The sequence below is a fragment of the Ranitomeya imitator genome, chromosome 6, assembly GCF_032444005.1.
Source record: "Ranitomeya imitator isolate aRanImi1 chromosome 6, aRanImi1.pri, whole genome shotgun sequence".
Classification (NCBI taxonomy): Eukaryota; Metazoa; Chordata; class Amphibia; order Anura; family Dendrobatidae; genus Ranitomeya; species Ranitomeya imitator.
The window spans coordinates 352678404-352698151 of record NC_091287.1 but is presented as its reverse complement, the minus strand read 5'-3'; the positions used below and the strand labels follow the sequence as shown (position 1 = coordinate 352698151).

Sequence of the window (19748 nt, the reverse complement as noted above, 5' to 3'; positions counted from 1 at the left end):
TCAAAAAAAGGATAACACTATGTCTGAGACCGGCAATCATATATTCTCTAATTTTATAATTCTTTTAAGGAAGTTACACTTTTTTGTCTTCTTTCTTTATATTTTGTGATGTGAATCCTTAGGGAGAAAAAAATACCATAAAATATCCATTACAGCAAATAAAACTTCCATCCAGTACCTTGTAATCTACGAGTAAGACTATCAATGCAAATGTAGGCTGCTGAACACTTCAATACATTTATCTGGTACCTTTTGGTGCATTTAACTTTTTTGAGGAACCATAACGATGAGGCTAAGTATTTATGAAGAGTTTATGGCAAAATATCTAGATGTCTACATTACCTAGCGGCTCTGGTGGCTAAAACTATCAAGGTTTCGGCCCAGTTTTTGGTGTCAAAATCTGGCAGTGGTTTCCAGTTGTAGTTCAAGCCAGATTTATATATTGTTTTTTTTTTGTTTTTGTTTTTTTTTTTTAAATGCGCACAAGTGGTCGCAGTCTCACTCCAGTGTGGAAAGTGGTGTAAAAAGTGGAAACTCTGCTCTAGTGTTAGATCTAAAGATTCACCAAATTTTTCAAGGACCGTGCAAACACTTTCATAAATTTTGCTCAAATAACAGCAACAGAGCCACAAGTAAAAATTCCCGTTATGATAATTTTAATGGAGTTTTTTTTCACCCAGTTTAACTAGGTTTGTTAATTAAAGGGATGTTAGTCATCCGCAAGATGCAAAATAAACTACATTTATGTATTCCCTATAGAAATCATACTAGCGTTCTAATGCACTAGTGGCTGAGATGTCGACTTTTAATTTGCATGGAAATTAGGACAACATGGCGTGTCCACCTTTACGCCCCATAATTTGCATTTTTAGCACTTTCCTTGATCCTGATTCACAGTTTCCCAGAGTGAGTACTTCCAGAACTCGGTCTGCATCCTTGTGTATCTATGGAATAACATCAGGAGCTGTGAGTTAGACAACGTTCATACGTTCAGTATTTGTTCAGTATTTTAAATCAGTATCTGTAAGCCAAAACCAGGAGAGGAACAATCGGAGGAAAAGTATAATAGAAACACGTCACCACTTCTGTATTTATCACCCACTCCTGGTTTTGGCCTACAAATACTGATGTAAAATACTAATGTGTGAATTTGGTCTAAGAGATGTTCTCCTCCCACTCCTCCTCTCTGAAGCTGCTCACTGGCTACACTTCTGGTTATAACAGAGTATTGAGTGACCATCATGGACAGGAGTAAGGGCTTAGAACACACCCTCTGGCATTGCTGGACTCCCGCAGTGTCGGTGCACAGGTGTAGGGATGAGGTTGAGCCCAGGCAGCACCCAGGAAGACAGCACTGTCAATCATGATCAAAGGATAGCAAAAAAATGCAAATAAGGGGGAGTAACCGTACATTGATCACAGGGTGCCCGATAGACTTGTCATTTGCATATGACTTAAAAGTTGATTTCTTGGCCAATAATATACCAAAATGTGGACTGGTTTTCTACAGGGGCTAAGTCCTCTATAGACCTGTTTAAAAGAGTTTATTTTACATTTTGTGGGTTTCGGACTCCCTATAAAACTGTTGAGAAAATGTTTGTAAAATACAGTAATTCACAATTTAATAAAATTACATTACAAAAAACTACAAAACGCCAGAAAAACAGCACCATATGTGAGCTCCAGGGTCATTACAACATTTGCCTTACAAACCACAACAAGAAAAAACTCTTATTAGATATACACTAAAATACTCATCATAAAATTAAAAAAGTAATGTAAATTACCAACACCAGTGCTGGGTAAAGTTGTACAAATAGGGTCAAAAATGTACAAAATGGGGGTATAAATTCCTAGAGTTACCCTAAAGGGCTCCTAGTAGACTCGCCCTATATCTATTGAAAGGTTTTTTTTCTTGTTGTGGTTTACCAGTAATTATACCCTTTGAAATATTTAGTTTGGTGTTGTTAACATTTGTCTTACATCTGATAGATTTTGGATTGCACTTCTGTATCTATACTAAATCATAATCGTAGTTATTAGTTACTATTGAAGTGATGACGTATTTCCATTTTTAAATGTTCATAATGATTTAGATATTTTATGTCTATCATAAAAGTGGTAATTTTAATAATGAACATTTATCTTTATTAAGAGATCAAGACACTGAAGCATCAACAAAAATCACTAGTGAATGTATGTAGTTTATGCAGATTTCATGGCAAGTCATGTGGCAAGGCCCTGTTAATTGACTGATATTGACTTTTAGGATGGTTCCTTGCAATAGGTGGCTCTGGAGTTTGAGTCATCTTCATTTCTGAACAGACACTTTTCAAAGTTACATTCCCAGAGGAGCATTGCATGGCTTATAAGTCTCCCTATTCTGACTTGGCACTCTCTACAAGGAGAAATGTTACCCCTTAGGTCTAATGTATTTTGTGAAATTACATCGTAAGGGTATGTGAAAATGGCATCTTAAGGCAGACTGTACCTGGAAACCCCCTCAAAAAGCACTTCATAAACATTAAAAACAACAAAAGTACGGTAATAATTTTTATTTTTATAAAGCCAACAAATTCTGCAGTACTTTACAATTCAGAGGGCACTTGAGCAACAAGATAAGACATTACAGAGTAACACATAGTTCAAGGCATACCAAGAAGAGTGAGGGCTCTGCTTGCAAGGTTACAATTTATGATGAAATGTGGGTAAAGTGGTAACAATAAAATGCAGCCAGCCAGTATCTGTACAAGTACAGATAGAAAGTGCTACTGAGTTCATGGAAAAGAGAAAATGGGATAGTTAGTTAGATTATTGAGGAAAGGTGATAGGCTAGTCTAATAAATGTGTTTTTAAGGCCTGCTTGAAATTGTAGAGCATTCTAGAAAACTGGTGTAGCACGAGAGAAGTCCTGGAGATGGAAGTAGGAGTTTCACATTCTAGAAGGTATTAGTCTTAGGTCATTAGTGGAACCTAGAGGATGGGTAGGCTGTTAGACAGAGATGAGGGAGGAGATGAAGGGCAGTGCAGAACTGTAGAGAGCTTTGTGGGTGAGAGAGATAAGTTTATATTGAACTATGTAGCACAGATGGGCAACCAATGCAATGACTGGTACATGGTGGCGGCATCAGTGTAGCCGATGGACATAAATATGATCCTGGCTACTGTGTTCTTGATAGATTGGAGAGGGGAGAGGTTAGTAAGATTGAGACCAATTAGTAAAGAGTTGCAACATTTCAGGCTAGGCTACAATGAATCAGCAAAATTGTAAGAGTATTTGCAGAGTCCAAAGTAAGAAAAGGTCGAATTCTAGAGATTTTTTTTTTTAGGTTCAGATGACTTGAGTGAGTGAGTGATCGAGCATATGGAGTGAAGGAAAGATCTAAGTCATATATGGCTCCTAAACGGCAAGCATTCTGCTTGGGAGTTATGGCAGACCCACACATGAAGATGGCAATATTGGACTTAGGTAGGTTAGTTGAGGGAGGAAATATAAGGAGTTCAGTTTTTGACAGATTCAGTTTTAGATAGAGGGAGGACATAATGTTAGAGACAGCGGACCATCACTGGTATTTTGTAGTAATACAAGGGTGATGTCAGGAGAAGTTGTGTATACAGTAATTGGGTGTCATCAGCATAGAGATTTTACGGAAAACTGAATCTACTGATGATTTGTCCAATAGGGGCAATATATAGGGAGAAGAGGAGGGAGTGTAGGACCGTTCCATAAGGAATCCCGACAGTAAGGGGAAGAAATGGCAGCAAACAATACAGTGAAGGGGTGGTCAGAGAGGTAGGAGGAGTACCAAGAGGGTACTGTGTCCTTGAGGTCTATAGAGACGTGCATGATGAACCAATGCAATGCAATAGCAAAACAACTTGCTCAATTATTATTTGTAACTCCCTTTTGCTGTTTTAGGCTTTAATAGCTGTAAATCAGCTAAAAGAATTGAAGTGCCCATTGTTCAGGCGACTTCCACTTGGAAACTGCCACTATTTAATAATAAGCCAGAGATGGTATGTCACTCTCCATAAGGAGAAACGATACCCCTTAGACCCCAGTCCAGAGCCTCTCACCTAGCCAAATCAGTTCTCATGCTTCGCACTACGAGGACCAAAAGCCCGAAACACCGTGTCTGCGAATTGAGATATTGATTTGGCTTTAATCCTAAGTCATATTGCACGACTTGTTAAAGAGTTGATTGTGACTTGTAGGATCGCTACTTCCAACAGATGGCGCTATAGAGTTTAAGTCCTCTTTTTCTCAGAAGAGGCAATTTGCATATTTAATTTCCCAGAGGAGCATTGCACGGCGAATAAGCCTCCTTACCTTGACAAGCCAGAGATGGTATGTCACTCTCCATATGGAGAAACGATACCCCTTAGACCCCAGTCCAGAGCCTCTCACCTAGCCAAATCAGATCTCATGCTTCGCACGGACGAGGGCCAACAGCCCGAAACACCGTATCTGCGAATTGAGATACTGATTTGGCTTTAATCCTAAGTCATATTGCACGACTCGTTAAAGAGTTGATTGTGACTTGTAGGATCGCTACTTCCAACAGTTGGCGCTATAGAGTTTAAGTCCTCTTTTTCTCAGAAGAGGCAATTTGCACTATTTAATATTACATTTTTTTTAAAAGATATCTCTGCAAAAATGACCAAAAGACGCCAAAAATCCTCTTCAGGAAAAACCCTACTTGCATTTTCCTGAACTGCCTTCTTCAAAAACTATGCAGATATGTCTAAAAGTATGTGCACACAGTGGAGGAGATTTTTGCAGCAGGTCTCCCTCGAAAATGCCTGAAAAGTTGCTTTAAGATTCTTTTTGTTCATTTCTATTATAAAGCCATTTTGCTGTTCATATGTTCAGTCTTTTGAGGTTTTTTTTCTTCAGGTTTTGAAAATGCCTGGTGGGAAAAAAAAGTGCAGGTCACTTACTTGAAGCAGCTCCTGATGGAATCACAAATCTGCAAAAAATGCTTAAAAAAAAGAGGAACTCTTCAAAACCACTTCAAAAACTAAATCTCCTTAAACTCTAAGATCACATTACACACACTGCACTGTGAGGCTATGTGCCCACGCTCAGGATTGTTTGCAGAATTTTCCTGAGCAAAACCGGACTCCTTTCGCATGAAATCCACACTTTTTTTTCGCACGCTTTTTTTGCGGATTTTTTGCGTTTTTTTCCGGAGTTCCCAATGCAATACTATAGCTGCAAAAATGTGAAAAATCCGCAAAATTAATGAACATGCTGCATTTTTTTCCGCAATGCGTTTTTTTACGGAAAAAAATTAGCATGGACACAAAAATTGCGGAATGCATTAAAATGATGGGATTCTTAATGTAAGCGTTTTTTAAGCATTGTTGCAGCGAAAAACTGCCAACAAAAACACGAAAAATCCTGAACGTGAGCACACAGCCTGATGATTCACCAATGCCGGCAGCCAGGGCCAGCGTCAGCACCTGGGCAAGTGCCGGGGCCCTGGCGAGATGGGGGGCCCATTCACGGTATGGTACACTGAGGCACCCAGGGGCCCTCAGCTAGCGGCACATCTTGCAGCCGATATGGGGCCCCTGTGAGGCAGGGGGGCCAACCTGCCGCCAACGCCAACTCCACCGCCGCATTGAACTATACCGGCGTCTGCCGGTACAGTTCAAAGCAATTATGGAGGAGAGAATGTCAGCTGACGCTCCCTCTCCCATCATTTCCCGCTCTGCCTCTGACACTGCGAGTGCACGATGAATTCATCGCGCACTCACTGTGTGCCAGGCAGTGCAGCCACTGAGACAGGAGCAGGGAGCAGCACGGGCACGAGGAGAGGAGAGGTGAGGAGTGTATTTTTTTTTAATTTCTTTTACTATAACAGTGAGTACTGGACTGTGGGGCCATTCTGGGGGAAGAGATGCGGGCTGTGCTATAAACAACATGGCTGTGCTATATGCTACATGGGCTGTGTTATATACTACGTGGCTGTGCTATATACTATATGGCTGTGCTATATGCTACGTGGGCTGTTATATACTACGTGGCTGTGCTATATGCTATGTGGGCTGTTATATACTACGTGGCTGGGCTATATACTACGTGGGCTGTTATATGCTACGTGGCTGTGCTATATTCTATGTGGATTGTGTTATATGCTACGTGGCTGTGCTAAATTCTACGTGGGCTGTTATATGCTATGTGAGCTGTGCTATATACTATGTGGGCTGTGTTATATGCTACGTTGCTGTGCTAAATACTACGTGGGCTGTTATATGCTACGTGGCTGTGTTATATACTATGTGGGCTGTGTTATATACTACGTGGGCTGTGTTATATAGTATGTGGGCTGTGTTATGTACTATGTTGTGCTATATACTACGTGGCTGTGCTATATACTATGTGGGATGTTATATACAACGTGGGCTGTGTTATATGGTATGTGACTGTGCTATATACTCCGTGGGCTGTGTTGTATGCTACGTGGCTGTGCTATATACTAGGTGGGCTGTTATACTACGTGGCTGTGCTATATACTAGGTGGGCTGTTATACTACGTGGCTGTGCTACATACTACGTGGGCAGTGTTATATGCTGCGTGGCTGTGCTATATATTACATGGGCTGTGTTATATGCTACGTGGGCTGTGTTCTATACTATGTGGGTTGTGTTATATACTACGTGGGCTGTGTTATATGCAATGTGGCTGTGCTATATACTACTTTGGCTGTGTTACATACTACGTGGCTGTAAACTACGTGGCTGTGCTTATGTTATTAGGACTTCATTTAGACGATCTTGATTTTTCACGAATACAAAAAATGGTACAAGTGTCATCAGTGTTCTGGATCCGATTGTCATGTTCTCTCTGTTCAGCATGTCAGTTTTTACCATCAGTGTGTCCATTTTTACCGTCAGTGTTTCATCAGTGTTTGGTCAGAATATCAGTATTTACCATCAGTTTTACATCAGTGATTTTCACTTATGGATAAATAAATGACAAAGCTTCTGCACATTTCATTGTTAATCACGGACAGAACATGGACTGCATCAATTGCCATCTGTGTGCCGTCTGTGAATTTCATAGACCCATAGACTTGTATTGATACTTTTTATCCAGGACACCAATAAACGGACATGTCTTCATGAGTTTTGCATGGACATGTGAACAGCCATGGCTACAATGGATACTTGTAATGTCCGTGAAAACCACAGATATAACACGTTCGTGAAAACAGACATCTGAATGATGCCTTAGTCTGATCTAGAAGTTCACCCAGATCCTTTTCTTCAAGTGACTCCTAGATATAGTCCCCCTAGAACATATAATGCCCACATGTTATTTGTGCACAGATTCATAACTTTACATCTCTCCACATGGAACCTAAAGTGTCACGTGGATGCCCAAATACTCAGTTACTAAGTCACCAGGTAACTTATGAACATCTATATGGACTATACTACATAGTGCCATCTGCAAAAATGGAAACATTATTAATCCCATCTTCTTTATACACTTTTCAAAAAAATAAAGGGAACACTAAAATCCCACGTCCTAGATATCACTAAATGAAATATTCCAGTTGTAAATCGTTATTCATTACATAGTGAAATGTGTTGAGAACAATAAAACCTAAAAATTATCAACGTAAATCACAATTAATATTCCACTGAGGTCTGGAGTTGGAATGATGCTCAATATCAAAGTGGAAAATGAAGTTACAGGCTGATCCAACTTCAGTGGAAATGCATCAAGACAATGAAATGATGCTCAGTAGTGTGTGGCCTCCACATTCCTGAATGACCTCCCTACAATGCCTGGGAATGCTCCTGATGAGGCAGCGGATGGTCTCCTGAGGGATCTCCTCCCAGACCTGGACTAAAGCATCCGCCAACTCCTGGACAGTCTGTGGTGCAACGTGACGTTGGTGGATGGTGCGAGACATGATGTCCCAGGTGTGTTCAATCGGATTCAGGTCTGGGGAACAGGTGGGCCAGTCCATAGCTTCAATGCATTCATCTTGCAGGAACTGCTGACACTCCAGCCACATGAGGTCTGGCATTGTCCTGCATTAGGAGGAACCCAGGGCCAACCGCACCAGCATATGGTCTCACAAGGTGTCTGAGAATCTCAGGCTACCTCTGGCGAGCACATGGAGGGCTGTGCGGCCCTCCAAAGAAATGATACCCCACACCATTACTGACCCACTGCCAAACCGGTCATGCTGAAGGATGTTGCAGGCAGCAGATTGCTCTACACGGTGTCTCCAGACTCTGTCACGTCTGTCACATGTACTCAGTATGAACCTGCTTTCATCTGGGAAGAGCACAGGGCGCCAGTGGAGAATTTGCCAATCCTGGTGTACTGTGGCAAATGCCAAGCATCCTGCACAGTGTTGGGCTGTGAGCACAACCCCCATCTGTGGACGTCGGGCACTCAGACCATCCTTATGGAGTCGTTTTCTAACCATTTGTGCAGACACATGCACAGTTATGGCCTACTGGAGGTAATTTTGCAGGCCTCTGTTCCTTCTTGCACAAAGGCTGAGGTAGCGGTGCTGCTGCTGGGTTGTTGCCCTCCTACGGCCCCCTCCATGTCTCCTGGTGTACTGGCCTGTCTCCTGGTAGCGCCTCCAGCCTCTGGACACTACGCTGACAGACACAGCAAACCTTTCCACAGCTCACATTGATGTGCCATCCAGGATGAGCTGCACAACCTGAGCCACTTGTGTGGGTTGTAGAGTCCGTCTCATGCTACCACGAGTGTGAAAGCACAGCCAACATTCAAAAGTGACCAAAACATCAGCCAGAAAGCATTGGCACTGAGATGTGGTCTGTGGTTCCCGAAAAAACACCAAAAACAGGCAAAGATGCTTACCTGTCTAAATAGGCCTCAATACAAATGCACAAGCAGGGTGCAGCGGACCCAAACAAAATAGCAAATGCACAGGTGCAATACCTAATAGCCAGCCTTCAATAAGGGTTTGGCCGTGTGGTACACCAATGCACTAAGATAAAATACTCTGTATGTGGCGTGTTCACACAAGGAATGCAAAGCATCTGGCTACAGCCTATTAATAACGCCCTATGGCGGGCTGCCCAGTGCTAAAATGCATCCCGTGTGAACAGAGGCCACAGTGTACAGAACAATGTGGTTCCCACCTGCAGAACCACTCCTTTACGGAATGTGTCTAGATAATTGCCAATAATTTCCATCTGTTGCCTATTCCATTTGCACAACAGCGTGTGAAATTGATTGTCAAACAGTGTTGCTTCCTAAGTAGACAGTTTGATTTCACAGAAGTTTGATTTACTTGGAGTTATATTCTGTTGTTTGTGTTCCCTTTATTTTTTTGAGCAGGGCAGCATGGTGGCGCAGTGGTTAGCACTCCAGCCTTGCAGCGCTGGAGTCCTGGGTTCAAACCCCACCAAGGACAACATCTGCAAAGAGTTTGTATGTTCTCTCCGTGTTTGCATGGGTTTCCTCCTGGTACTCCGGTTTCCTCCGGGCACTCCGGTTTCCTCCCACATTCCAAAGACATACTGATAGGGAATTTAGATTGTGAGCCCCCAGCGATGATAATGTGTGTAAAGGTACCGTCACATTTAGCGACGCTGCAGCGATCTAGACAACGATCCCGATCGCTGCAGCGTCGCTCTCCAACTATGCGAAGTCCCCTGGTAACCAGGGTAAACATCGGGTTACTAAGCGCAGGGCCGCGCTTAGTAACCCGATGTTTACCCTGGTTACCAGCGTAAACGTAAAAAAAAACAAACACTACATACTTACATTCCGGTGTCTGTCCCCCGGCGCTGTGCTTCTCTGCACTGACTGTGAGCGCCAGCCGGAAAGCAGAGCGGTGACGTCACCGCTGTGCTCTGCTTTCCGGCCGGCGCTTACACAGTGCAGAGAAGCACAGCGCCGGGGGACAGACACCGGAATGTAAGTATGTAGTGTTTGGGTTTTTTTTTACGTTTACGCTGGTAACCAGGGTAAACATCGGGTTACTAAGCGCGGCCCTGCGCTTAGTAACCCGATGTTTACCCTGGTTACCAGTGAAGACATCGCTGAATCGGCGTCACACATGCCGATTCAGCGATGTCTGTGGGAGTCCAGCGACGAAATAAAATTCTGGACTTTCTGCTCCGACCAACGATGGCACAGCAGGATCCTGATCGCTGCTGCCTGTCAAACTCAACGATATCGCTAGCCAGGACGCTGCAACGTCACGGATCGCTAGCGATATCGTTCAGTGTGAAGGTACCTTTAAGTGCTGCGGAATATGTTAGCGCTATATAAAAATAAAGATTATTATTAATAAAGATTATTATTTGAGCAGTGTACTTAATAACTAGGCTGGATAATGGTGGACCCAGCCTTGCACCTTGGGAACACCATATATAACTGGAGACCATTAGAGGTCATTAACCACAACTCTCTAGGTGCAATCTTTGAACCAGTTTCCAATCCAATTACCTTACTTTCTAAGGCTACTGACTTTAATTTGCCCATTAGTCGTCTGTGTGCGTAAGTGTCACACACCTTTACAAAGTGCAAAAATGCTTTATCCACAGCTACTTCTCTGTTCAGGTTTCTACAGACCTCATCATAAAATCTAATCAGGTTATGTCAACTTTTGTCGTGGTAAAACAGTGCTGGCTATCACTTATAATATTATTTTCTGTCACCTACTGCTGTACATTATCCTTATAAGCCCTTTGAACATTTTTCCTATGATACTGTGTGTCCTGCTTTTTTGCATCGTGATGATTGTATTGCACATTTTCAGTGCTGGTTTAAAGGGGTGGTCTGGCACCTAACATGTATTTTCTAAATATCTATCCTTACACCCTAACCACTTTTGTAATTTGATTTATTACACCATACCCTACACTTTTCTGTCTCGCTAATCCCGATATATATTTTTTTCACTGTTTTTGCCTGTGCCGTTTTGTTTGAGAGGAGTCTTAAATGTGACGTCACAGGAGGCTGGAGCTGCACTCACTCCCCAGAGAGTCCATTGTCCCTCCTGGAACAGGACGTTACTTGGGTTATACTCAGTTACTCACTAGTTTCTTGCATCGTTGATGCCCCCTCGGAGGATGTCCTGAATCCTGGACAGGGTGGGAGAGGTGAATACACTACCGGCACTGTGCTCCTTTTTCTGCCACCCTCATAGCTTCTAACTGAAAGAAGACATCATCAGGGGGCAATGATAGTAGCAGTGAGTGACACCAATACCCCCCCCCACAGCTTCTAGCTCCACCCTCAAATGAGTTGTCATCAGGGGGTGACACTGGTGTCATTCAATGCTTCTATTGCTGCCCAATGATGAAAATTCATTTGAGGACGATGATAGAAACAGTGAGTGACACCACCGCTGTCCCCTGATAACTATTTGTTTGAAGGTAGTGCCAGAAGACCTAGGGCAGCGCTATTCTCACTCACTGCTTCTGTCTCAGCACCATTCTATCACAGAAAATACAGTGGCAGTGTAGATAGAAGCAAAGTGCTGACGCTGCACTCACATCTCCAACAGAGTCCATCACCCAGGATCCAGGACATCTTCAGTGGGGGCGGGTGATGCAAGAAACTAGTAGGTAACTGCAGAGCTGCCCCATGATGAGATTCTGTTCCAGGAGGGGCAATGGACACTGCGGAGAGTGAGTGCAGCCCTAGCATCCTGAAGAACAGTGAAAAAAAACAGATGTTCACTGGGGAAAATAAGTATTTGATCCCTCTACCTCTACAACATGGGCAAGACCAAAGAGCTTTATAAGGATGTCAGGGAAAAAACTTACAGCCAAGGTAACAAAGGAGTGGCTCAAATAGAAGCACAATAAGGTCATGAACTGGCCTAGCCAGTCTCCAGACCTTAATCCCATAGAAAACTTATGGAGGGAGTTGAAGCTCCGATATGCCAAGCGACAGCCTCAAAATTTTAATGATTTAGAGATGATCTGCAAAGAAGAGCGTGCCAAAATTCCTCCTGACATGTGCGCAAACCTCATCTTCAACTACAAAAAACATCTGACTTCTGTGCTTGCCAACAAGGGTTTTGCCACCAAGTATTAAGTCTTGTTTGCCAGAGGGATCAAATACTTATTTCTCACTGCAAAATGCAAATAAATTTCTATAATTTATACAATATGATTTTCTGGATTTTATTTTTTATATTCTATCTCTCAATGTTAAAATTAACCTATCCTTAAAATTATAGACTGTTCATGTCTTTGTCAGTGGTCAAACATACAAAATCAGCAAGGGATCAAATACTTATTTCCCCCACTGTAGATATTAGCTAGAAAGGGAGAAGTGTAAGGTATTGTGTAATATAGCAAATTGCCAAAGTGGTTAGGGTGTAAAGGTAGATAGTTAGAAAATACATTTTAGGTCCTGGACCACCCATTTAACAAAAACTATTGCATTACTGTCCAGTAAATAATAAATTATGTAAATATTCTGATAGTGGTATTTCTTAATAGCTTTGGAATTCCAGTGGTATATCACCTATAATAGTCTGTAACGTTCAGATTTTCCTTCTTTTGTAGCTTGATCCACTTTTCATTTGCTTTTTCCCACCAGAGTCAGCAGTTCCCTGGTATTCTGTCTGATACCAGCTTATCTGGACAGAGTGGAGGCAGCGCCCAACAAGTGATTTTGGTCAGTCATACAGCACAGCCCTCTAGCAATACCAGTGACCTCAATTACCAGGTATTACCCCCTATTGTCTATCTAAACCAGAGAAAAATGAGAAAAAAAAACAATGTAAGATATATCCAGATATAAACCTGTGTGGGTTTCTCCCTAGAAGTACATAATATGTAGCCTTACATTTAGGCCCTGGTCACACGTTCAGTATTTAATCAGTATTTTCCATCAGTATTTGTAACCCAAAGCCAGGAGTAGAAAAGTGTAATAGAAACTTCCGTATTTTTCACCAACATCTGGTTTCGGCTTACAAATACTGATATAAAATACTGACCAACTAGTGAATGTGTGAACGTGACCTTAAAGGAAGTCTTGGTTTGCACAGACATTTTGTGCTGACAGACCCCTTTTAAGGCCCCCAATATCACATAAAAAAAAGGGACGCAAGACTGTCCATTTTTTTTCTATCCATGTGGTTTTATGTTGGCCGTCCATGTGACACGTACCGGAATAGAATGCAGAAGAGAAATTACAGATTTAAACATCTTAAATATGTGCAAAGATATAGATAGATAAATAAATAGATATATAGATATCCGTCACATATATAATTAGTGCTTTGCATGTGTAGCTTACTGTACATGTATTAAACTCATAAATAAATGTTAAAAATTATGCGAAATCCCCTCTATTTTTTTGGCAACCAGTAAAGATAAAGCAGACAGCTTTGAGCTGATAGTATCAGGTTGGGAAGGTCCCTGTTTGTTGGGTCCTTCTCAGCCTAAAAATACCAGCCTGCAACCGCCCCAGAAGTAGAATATGACATTAGATGCTCCAATTTTGGCTTTTCCCAGTATCGTGGTGTGTTGGCAATCAGGGTAAAGCCACTTGGTGGTGATGTCAGCTGTGAATTCTCTAGAAACACAGCTGACATGAAGCACTGGTGTTAGTAATAGAGAGATGTCTATCAAACACCCCCTTATTAACCCAGTAATAGAAAGGTAACACACACACACAAAAAAAAAACTTTTTTCAAATAAACACTTCTTGACACTTTCCCTGGTTCACCACTTTATTGAAAAAAATGTTTATTTAAATCAAGTATTTTTGTGTTTTTTTTTTTCCCTGGGTTAGTAATGGGGGTGTCTGATAGACACCTTCCTATTACTACCACCAGGGCTTGATATCATCTGTGTTTTTGGACAATCCACAGCTGACCTCACCCACAAGCCCTATTACCTTGATTTGCCATCGCACAAGGGTATCGTAAAGAGCCAAGGTGAAGCGCCAGAATTGGAGCATCTCATGTGAGTCTGGGTTGGCCGCGGGCGGGTATTTTTAGGCTGGAAGGACCCAATAACCGTGGATGTTCTCAGCCTGATAATATCCGCCCCCAGCTGTCTCCTTTACCTTGGCTGGTTGACAAAAATAGGTGGGACCCCACATAATTTTTTTAATTTATTTATTAGGTTAATACATGTTCAGTAAGCTACAAATGCATGGCACTAATTATATGCTTCTCAGCTATCTATCTTTCTATCCATGTATCTATCGATCATCTATTTACCCCCTTTTCGATCTATATGTTTGCACATGTTTAACAAATAAAATCAGTCATTTCTATTGTGAATTCTATTCTTGTACATGTCACTTGGGCGGCACACCGATGTCATCAGTGTGCTGTACATATTTACACTGACTCACAGAATTTTATTGGCCCTTGTCAGCCGTGCTGCCGAGAAAAAACGGACATGTCCACGTGTGGGTCACACGGACATATGCGCAGCCCCATAGGTTATAGTGGGTACCTGTGAATACATGCCTCTGGTACTTGTAAAAACTGATGCTGGTCTAGATGAGAGCAGGTGTGCACTAATCATGTGCATTTCTGCATATGTACTGTAGGATCTTGTTTGATAGATCATTAAACCGTAATGACCTATAAACTTTGTAATGTCCCATTTTTACGCCAATTAAACTAATTTCGATTAATCTTAGCTGACTTAATTATATTATCATAAACCCTTGCTCCACAGATACTACCTTGCTTTTTTTTACTGAATATTTAGGATTTTTTGACATATATAACATCAGAATTTTTTTGCATCTAGAGCTGAGTCACTGAGAACCTTTATTTCATAGGTTACAGATGACGCTCACATAGAAAAGAACAGTGATGCAGAAAAGCAAGATAGGATTCATCAGTGTTTTGAATGCGACCTTTACTTTCCCTCTGCTGCCACATTGGCAGAGCACAACAAAGACGCTCATGGGAAAGAACGGATTCACGTGTGCCACCTATGCAATAAAGCTTTCAAGAGGGCATCTCATTTAAAAGTGAGTCTCCATCTTTGGAAATCAAATGAAACAAAACTTGAGTTAGATATGAAAAAAATGTAAGACCACTGGGGGTTCACCTACAGGGACACTCTATTCCCCAGAATCGGAGTCCTAAGGTCCCCTGTGTGAATGCAACATGAATGCCCACCGCTATTTACACTTGAATAATACCAACAGATGTAGTCTTTCTGTCAGCCCTATAGAAGTGAATGGCGCAGTATACAAGCAAGAGCACCACCACTCCATTCACATAGTGGACTTTGTGACACCTGTTCACTAAAGGGGGGGTCCGAACAGTAAGACTCCCAGTGATCATTCACTTATCACTTATCCTATAGATAGTGCTGCTGATCAGTGGGGGTCTGGGTCCTGAGACCCCACCGATCAGTGAAACTACTGCTCTGAAGTTCACAGCTCCTGCATGAACTGCGTACACCAAACTGTGTAGGGGCTCAATAGTAAGTCTGAGTCTGTGCATATTAATTTTCAGACCTGCGAATAGAGCCATAGATTTACTATTCAGCCCTTAGACAACTCTGTGCGCTCGTGCAGGAACATGCGAACTTCAGATCAGTATTTTGAGTGATCGGTGGGGGTCTCAGAACCTAGACCTCCATTGATCAGCAGCAGTATGCAGCACCTATCATATATAAAAACTTTTATGTAGTGATATTTACACTTCTAGTAGAAATCTTTAGTTTTAGTTTGCCTTTTAGTGTTGTGGGAGATCCAGTAATATATAATGTGTGTATTGACGCAGCTCTAAAAAAAACAGTAACGTATATCAGAATATTAATAATTAATCCTAGTGATATCTGGACCTTCATGCACCACTATAATATATCTTTACCTTACTCAACAGGAGCACATGCAGACACATCAGCCTGGACCATCCAGAAGTTCCCAGATGCCAAAATTATTTAGGTGTGATACCTGTGATAAGGCTTTTGCCAAACCAAGTCAGCTTGAAAGACACAGTCGTATCCATACAGGTATGGTATAGTACGGTACAATAATACAAATGTCATTTATACTGTTACACCTCATCATTATAGATAACCAAAATCAGTAGGAAGCCATATACTGTACGGCCAAAAGTATGTGAGCACACCTCTCAATAATTAAGGTCGGGTAGTTCAGTGAAGGGTAATTATAACCCTTTAGTCATTATTATTCTCTACGCTTTCTTATGAAGGAACTCTTTTGGTCCTCACATTTACTCCTTTTGAGCACGTTTTTGGGATGAACTATATTGCAGACAGAGAAGTAACCCTTCTCATCACCGCCTGACATAACAAATGCTCTTTTTGCGAAATGCCAACATACCAGGAAGGCGAATTTCCATAAAGGATCCAGGGACCAAGAGTTGTTAAGTGTTTAATGTCAACACGTTTCGAACGCCTTCTTTGGAATGACCACATGTACCATTTGTAGATGCAAGGAGTCTATTGACTTTGAAACACGTTGACATTAAACCACATTTAACAATTCTTGGTCCATAGATCCTTGACTGGAAATTCAGCAAGGTAGAGTAAATCCGCTTTCCTGGTATCCTGGCACGTCGATTTACCGTGGATGCGGCAGTAGCTGATAACAGACACCCTATAGTGGTTATGTCACGAATTCTGCCTTCATGGATAAGACCCTTTTTGTGCCTTCCCCTATAGCATCCTTTTGCTAAATAACATAATTTACCCTTGATCGAAGAATGAAGGGTGGTCTTCCCAGAAGAGATGGGGCTGACTCCATGTAAATTCCCATGGTTTGGGAAATGGATGTTCACTTACATTTGGCCATATAATGTACAGTAAATGACATTTTATTATAATCTAACATAAATTGTTACATTTATGTAAGAGTCAATTGTTAGAGTTATGTATCAAGGGTTTTTTCTATGGTGACCCTGGAGATTTTCGGAAATTGCTGTGTAAATCATGATACTTTTACTCACTGTAGCATTGCCTCTGATGTGAAACCACCATATCATCATTTCAGAGAAGGATGAGAAATATATTTTGAGATGACCTTAAATAGCCTCTATTAAGTTGTATGGGAGAATAATGTCTGGATGCACTAAAACTAAAGCTCTGAAGATAAATAGCCTGATCGGATAGCTAGATATCTGTGTGGGGCTGCCTTCTCTTCAAGAAAAACTAGTTTATATCCGTTAAAACCTTTAATCAGTCGTTCCGCTGAAAGACTAAGAAAAAGGTTAATTATATTTAATTAGAACATGTCCTTGTTATCAATAGTGAAAAAAACACAGAAAACCAAGTTAAAAGAAATGCATGTTGACCAGTGTAGTGGCTCAGTGATTATAACGGGTTCACATTTTATCAGGGCAACATCTGCATGTAGTTTGTATGTTCTCCAAGTGGTTCCACATTTTTTCCTGTGTAATATGTTTTATTTTGTGCCACACTTCTAAAATATGTGAACATTTAAGACTTGGCCACTACTCGGCAAGTCCCTTTCATGTGTACTAACTGCCATAGATAAGCACTGTACTAAGTATTTTGCTTTTCAAAGTCCTTCTAACCTGATGCTGCTATCCTGGTCACATAATATCTGGCTGAGAATCTCCTGCTTCCTGTGATGTCACTCTACCTCACTTCCAGGCTGTGAAAACTAATGGATGGACAGGGCTTGCTGTGTGGGTGGGGTAGGGATCTCTACTAAGCAGAGCTCTTCTGTCTCTTCTATCTGTATGTATGCAGCAGATTGTATATAAATGTGCCCATACACTACCTATCTATCTATCTAGCTATCCATCTAGCTAGCTAGCTACTGTATCTATCTAGTTATTGTTCTATCTATAGTGGCATGCAAAAGTTTGGGCGCGCCTAGACAATTTACTGTTATTGTGAACAGTTAGGCAAGGTTGAAGATGAAATGATCTCTAAAAGGCCTACAGTTAAAGATTCACATTTCCTTTGTATTTTTTGGGGGGGAAAAAAAAAAAAAATATATATATATATATATATATATATATATATATATATATATATATATATATATATATATATATATATATATATATATATATATATATATATATATATATATATATATATATATATATATATAGTCTTTTTTTTTTTTTTTTCATTTTAAAAATTACAAAAAGGAAAATGTGTCAATGCAAAAGTTTGGGCATCCTTGGAGATTTGTGTGCTGTTAGGATTATGGCTTGTTTACTATCATCGTTAGGAAAGGCCAGGTGATGCAAATTTCTCAGCTTTATAAAAACTCACCTTCCTCTAACCTTGTGCCAATAAACAGCAGCCACAGGTGGAGGCTCACAAAACAGGAAATGGCTATAAGAAGAAGCAAAGCGTTTTCAAGTTGTCCACTCCTCAGTTCGAAATGTAATTAAGAAATTTCAGTTAAAAGGAACAGTGGAGGTCAAGATAAGGTCTGGAAGACCAAGCAAAACTTTAGTGAGAGCTACTCGTAGGATTGCTAGAGAGGGAAATCAGAACCAGACAAGTGCGTTCCTTCATTTCCATGAGGTAGTGATCAAAATCCTAAAATTTGAAAGGAAGGAGTGGGCCCCAGTACTTACGGAAATGAAGGTGTTCGTGTCATACCAGGGCAACATTTCCCAGGTGAGAGAACTTAAACTACAAAGAAGGGAAGGTTGCCAAAAATGATGTATATGTAAAGTAGAGATGTGCGAAATGTTATTTATTAGCTATTTTTTGTGACATATCTATCCGATTTACGGGCATAAGAATTATGTATTAAAAATTGCAAAATTTTCAAAAATGTTGGTAAATTTACAATATTTTCACAAATAAATGCAAGTCATATCGAAACATTTTTTTTTACCATAAAGTCATATTTGGGTGAATTTGGTGTGGAAGAACTTGACAGGCTGTTTGAAATGAACTAGAAGAGAATAGATGTCCTAATACTTTTGTCCAAGGACTGTATCATGAATAACAGTAAATGCATTTCATAGCTAGAAGGGAAAAGAAGGCTTTTAGTTGAAAATGTTTTCTGATTTACAGGGCTTTTCATGTGTGGGCAGAAGCATGTCAGCACAAACCTGTTCTCTGCTCATCCCCTATGGCAACATAATTCACTAATAAAATCTTCAGTTCTGGGAGTGCAGTCATTAAATGTCTGTGCCCGTTTAATTAGAGCTGTACATGGAACCCTCATTTTACCCACTTGTACTGCATGTGCTGATTTTAGCTCTAGTTATTTGTAAGCTCCAGGTACAAGTAGTTTTTGTAGAATCTAGTGTTTTTGGATGTGCAGAGCATCAGGACCGTGACACGTGATGCCGGAGTTACCAGGCTCTTCATTTTCAGAGCAATTATAGAAGAAATTTGCTTTCTTTCTACATTAAAGAATGTTCCGAGATTATTTTGTTATGTGGTTGCATTCTGCTGTTTCTGAAGAACCTCTAAAAAGCCCTGAGTATCATTTCATTGTCTGGATAAATGTGCAAGCTTCATGTCCTAACAATTCCCCCGAGCTTTCATCTTCTTAATAAATGTCATTAAGTAGAAAAAAAAAACCAATGTTTGCAGTGTTCTCGGAAAAATAGTTTATCCATGGTGCATTTTGTAAGATGCAACGTATTCACCCATAATTGCTTCAATTTTCCCGGTTTTTATGCCTGTTTTACTTTGTGCATACATACATCTAAACAAAAAGGCAGAATGCAAAGGAGAAAAGTACATTATAACAATGGGGGAGTGGTTGTATCAACCATTTATCATACAGCACTGTAAAGGCTTCTTCATTCACACTTCAGTC

At 40.8% G+C, this 19748-nt stretch overlaps 1 protein-coding gene across 2 annotated transcripts in view; it reads left to right on the top strand.

Annotated features, from left to right (window-relative positions):
* Positions 1 to 19748, top strand: part of ZNF236 (zinc finger protein 236) — a 222001-nt gene that overhangs the window by 189593 nt on the left and 12660 nt on the right. Inside the window, exons 29-31 of one of the 2 annotated variants that reach the window (XM_069730951.1) lie at positions 12573 to 12701; positions 14781 to 14975; positions 15841 to 15970. In XM_069730951.1, the coding sequence (XP_069587052.1) occupies positions 12573 to 12701; positions 14781 to 14975; positions 15841 to 15970 (454 nt within the window). The remainder of the gene's footprint in view (positions 1 to 12572; positions 12702 to 14780; positions 14976 to 15840; positions 15971 to 19748) is intronic. The other variant, XM_069730952.1, reaches the window with a different exon arrangement.